The following is a 3,291-nucleotide window of genomic DNA, read 5'->3' as shown; positions in this document are numbered from 1 at the left end:
TTGCCTGCTTTTCATGGTCTTACAGGTGAGGATCCGCACAAGCACTTGATGGAATTCCATGTCGTATGCACCAGCATGAAACCACATGGAGTGACAGAAGAGCAGATCCAACTCAGAGCCTTTCCTTTCTCTTTGAAGAGTGCTGCAAAGGATTGGCTATACTACCTACCTTCTGGATCCATCACCACTTGGACATAACTGAAGAGGATTTTCTTAGAGAAATATTTTCCAGCTTCAAGAGCGGCAAACAAAAAAAGGAAATTTATGGCATCAAGCAGCAGATGGGAGAGTTACTGCATGAGTATTGGGAGCGTTTCAAGAAATTATGCGCCAGCTGCCCGCAGCACCAGATAAGTGAAAATTTATTAATTCAATACTGCTATGAAGGGTTGTTGTCTCATGATAGGAGCATGGTGGATGCGGCCAGTGGTGGAGTTTTCGTCGATAAAACTCCAGTACAAGCAAGGAATCGAATCGAGAGTATGGCTGCCAATTCTCAGCAATTTGGCACCAACAGAAGTGATCCTGCACCAAGAAAGAGTAGTGAGGTAAACGTTTCTTCCCTTGAACAACAACTGAGCGAACTGACATCTCTTGTGCGTCATATGGTTGTAGGGAATGGACAGATTGCAAGGGTATGTGGAATTTGCACTCAAGTGGGACATGCAACTGACATGTGTTCCATTCTTCAAGAGGGATCTGCGGAACAAGTCAATGCCACAAGAGGATTTCCAGGGCCACCTCAGCAGAAGTATGATCCTTACTCTAACACATACAATCCAGGTTGGACGGATCATCCAAACCTCAGATATGGCAATCCTCCAGCGAATCAATCTGGATCTCAAGCACAATTGCACAATCAAGCTTATAGGCCACCGTATCATCCTCCACCACAGCACCCACAAATTCCAACACCGGGTGAGTTTCTGGAAAATATAGTTAAGGATCTTGCAACTAACACCATGAGTTTTCAACAGGAAACAAGAGCAAGTATCCAACACTTGAACACTCAGGTGGGACAGTTGGCAACTGCAATCAACAGATTGGAAGCACAATAGTCTAGCAGTCTGCCATCACAGACAGTAGTGAATCCAAAGGAAAACGTGAGTGCTATTACGTCGAGGAGTGGACGGGAGCTGCATATTCGTGAAGGATTGATCCAAGAACCGGTAGGGACTAAAAATGACAAGGAGTTAAAGGTGGAGGAGAGTGAACCTATTCCAAAAGAAACACCAAGAGGTAAGTTCCCTTCTCTATTTGAATATAAGCATGTTTCCCCTTTTCCCATGGCACTAAAGGATTCTAGGAAAGATGAGGGGATTAAGGAGCTCTATGAAACTTTTCGTAGATGCAAGGTAAATATTCCACTGTTAGATGCTATTAAGCAAGTACCTCGCTATGCTAAATTTTTGAAAGAATTATGTACTGCAAAAGAAAACAAAAGTTGAAGGGATGTAAGAGAGTTGAATTGGGAGAACAGGTCTCTGCCATCATTCAAAGAAAGGTACCTACAAAATGCAAGGACCCAGGTATGTTCTCGATTCCATGTAAAATAGGAGATAGTCAGCTTGATACGACCATGCTAGATTTAGGAGCATCTATTAATGTCATGCCATACTCTGTTTATGATTCCTTAAAACTAGGGCCTTTGAATGAAACTGCCATTGTTATCCAGATGGCTGATAAATCTACTATTTTTCCAAAAGGATTGTTAGAGGATGTTCTTGTACAAGTTGGTGAATTGGTCTTTCCTGATGATTTTTATGTTCTTGACATGAAAAACAATGAGTTGAATAGTCCTATTTTGTTAGGAAGACCATTTTTGAAAACTTCAAAATCCATTATAGATGTTGATAACGGCACTCTCACTATGAAATTCGATGGAGAAATTGCGAAGTTTAATATTTTTGATACCCTGAAAACTCCTAAAAGTCAAAGTGTTGTTAATTTTCTTGATGTCAATGACCACGTCTCACAAGGAAAGAAAAAGCTTGTACTTGAAGATAAGTTGAAAGAGACTATTGCAACGCCTGCTGAAATTTTTCTTTCTGATATGCAACCTACCTATAACTGAGACAAAACATCCTCCTGACCGAGCGAAAAGAAACCCCAAGAAGTCGAAGCAGAAAAAGCATGGGACATTGACTGGAAAAATTCTGAAGTGGGTGAAGGTGGACAAAGGAACCAAATTTAAACCACCCTGAGGATCTGCAGCATTCAGTCGAGCCAACGACCGTAAACAAAGGCGCTGACTGGGAGGCAACCCAGTATTTGTATTCCTTTTTAGTTTTTGTTTTTGCTTTGGGTTTTGTTGAATTTTGTTTTTAATTGATTTTCGGTTTTTTTTTTTGAAAAATTAAAAAAGTAATTTCTGAAGTATCGCCCGCTCGATCCTGGCATTTCACCGGATCGAGCGCGCAGAAAATCCCGAGCCCACTGCCCCAAGTTTTTAAGAGGCGCGCTCGATCCTGGCATTTCACCGGCTCGAGAACGCAATTTTCCCAAAGTCACTGTTCGTTTTTTTTAAAGAGGCGCGCTCGATCGGGTATATTTCTAGGATTGAGCGCGCCCCTCTCACACTCTATTTCTGAGCCGTTTTCTGCTCTTCTTCCCCACTCCCCTTCAAAAATTTCCCTCGACCTTTAGAACCCTTTTTTCCCCAAAATTTCGAAATTTCATAATTGTTCACAATTTGTTATCAATCTATTACAGGATCATTCAAGGGCTTGGAATCTTCATTTCATCCCTCCTCTCTACTTCTCCACAGCCATATTTTGCTAGAAGGCCGGAATTGTTGGTATCCACAAGGTGTTCGACGAATTGCTTCATTCACCAATTCTTGCAAATTTTTGGGTGCTCATGGGTCCAAAACGCACTACAGCGAGAGGCGAATCTTCTCGCCAAGGTACACGAGCTACAACCGCAACCTTAAACTTAGTCGGTCGTTTTTTCAATCAAGTGGCCCGAGATCGCTACGACCACGCTAAGAACCATCGCTCCCCTATTACTGAGAGGGGTTTTGATCTAGATGTGAATGTAAACGAAGTGGCGGTTCAAGTCTTGGCACGTGGGTGGGGAACGTTCTGTAAGCAACCCGCTCCAACCATTGTCACTCTTGTTAGGGAGTTTTACGCCAATGCTGCGGAGAGGACGGATGGCAAAGCCTTTGTCTGGGGCACTTTGGTTTCCTACGCAGCTTCTGAGTTGAATGCCATGCTAGAGACACCAGATGTCGATGACAGCATATTATAAAGCGCTACCCTTTACCCGGATGTCCACGAGATCCTTAAT

General features: G+C 42.8%; 1 protein-coding gene across 1 annotated transcript; it reads left to right on the top strand.

Moving 5' to 3' along the window:
* Positions 1–410: 410 nt before the first annotated feature.
* On the top strand, positions 411–2,074 carry LOC140889871 (uncharacterized). Its single transcript, XM_073297609.1, has 4 exons — positions 411–1,013; positions 1,080–1,355; positions 1,451–1,529; positions 1,644–2,074. Exons 1-4 carry the CDS (start codon positions 411–413, stop codon positions 2,072–2,074), a joined length of 1,389 nt encoding a protein of 462 aa, XP_073153710.1.
* Positions 2,075–3,291: the final 1,217 nt, after the last annotated feature.

This window comes from Henckelia pumila, chromosome 3 (genome assembly GCF_033568475.1).
Source record: "Henckelia pumila isolate YLH828 chromosome 3, ASM3356847v2, whole genome shotgun sequence".
Classification (NCBI taxonomy): Eukaryota; Viridiplantae; Streptophyta; class Magnoliopsida; order Lamiales; family Gesneriaceae; genus Henckelia; species Henckelia pumila.
This window is presented reverse-complemented; position numbering and strand designations above follow the sequence as displayed.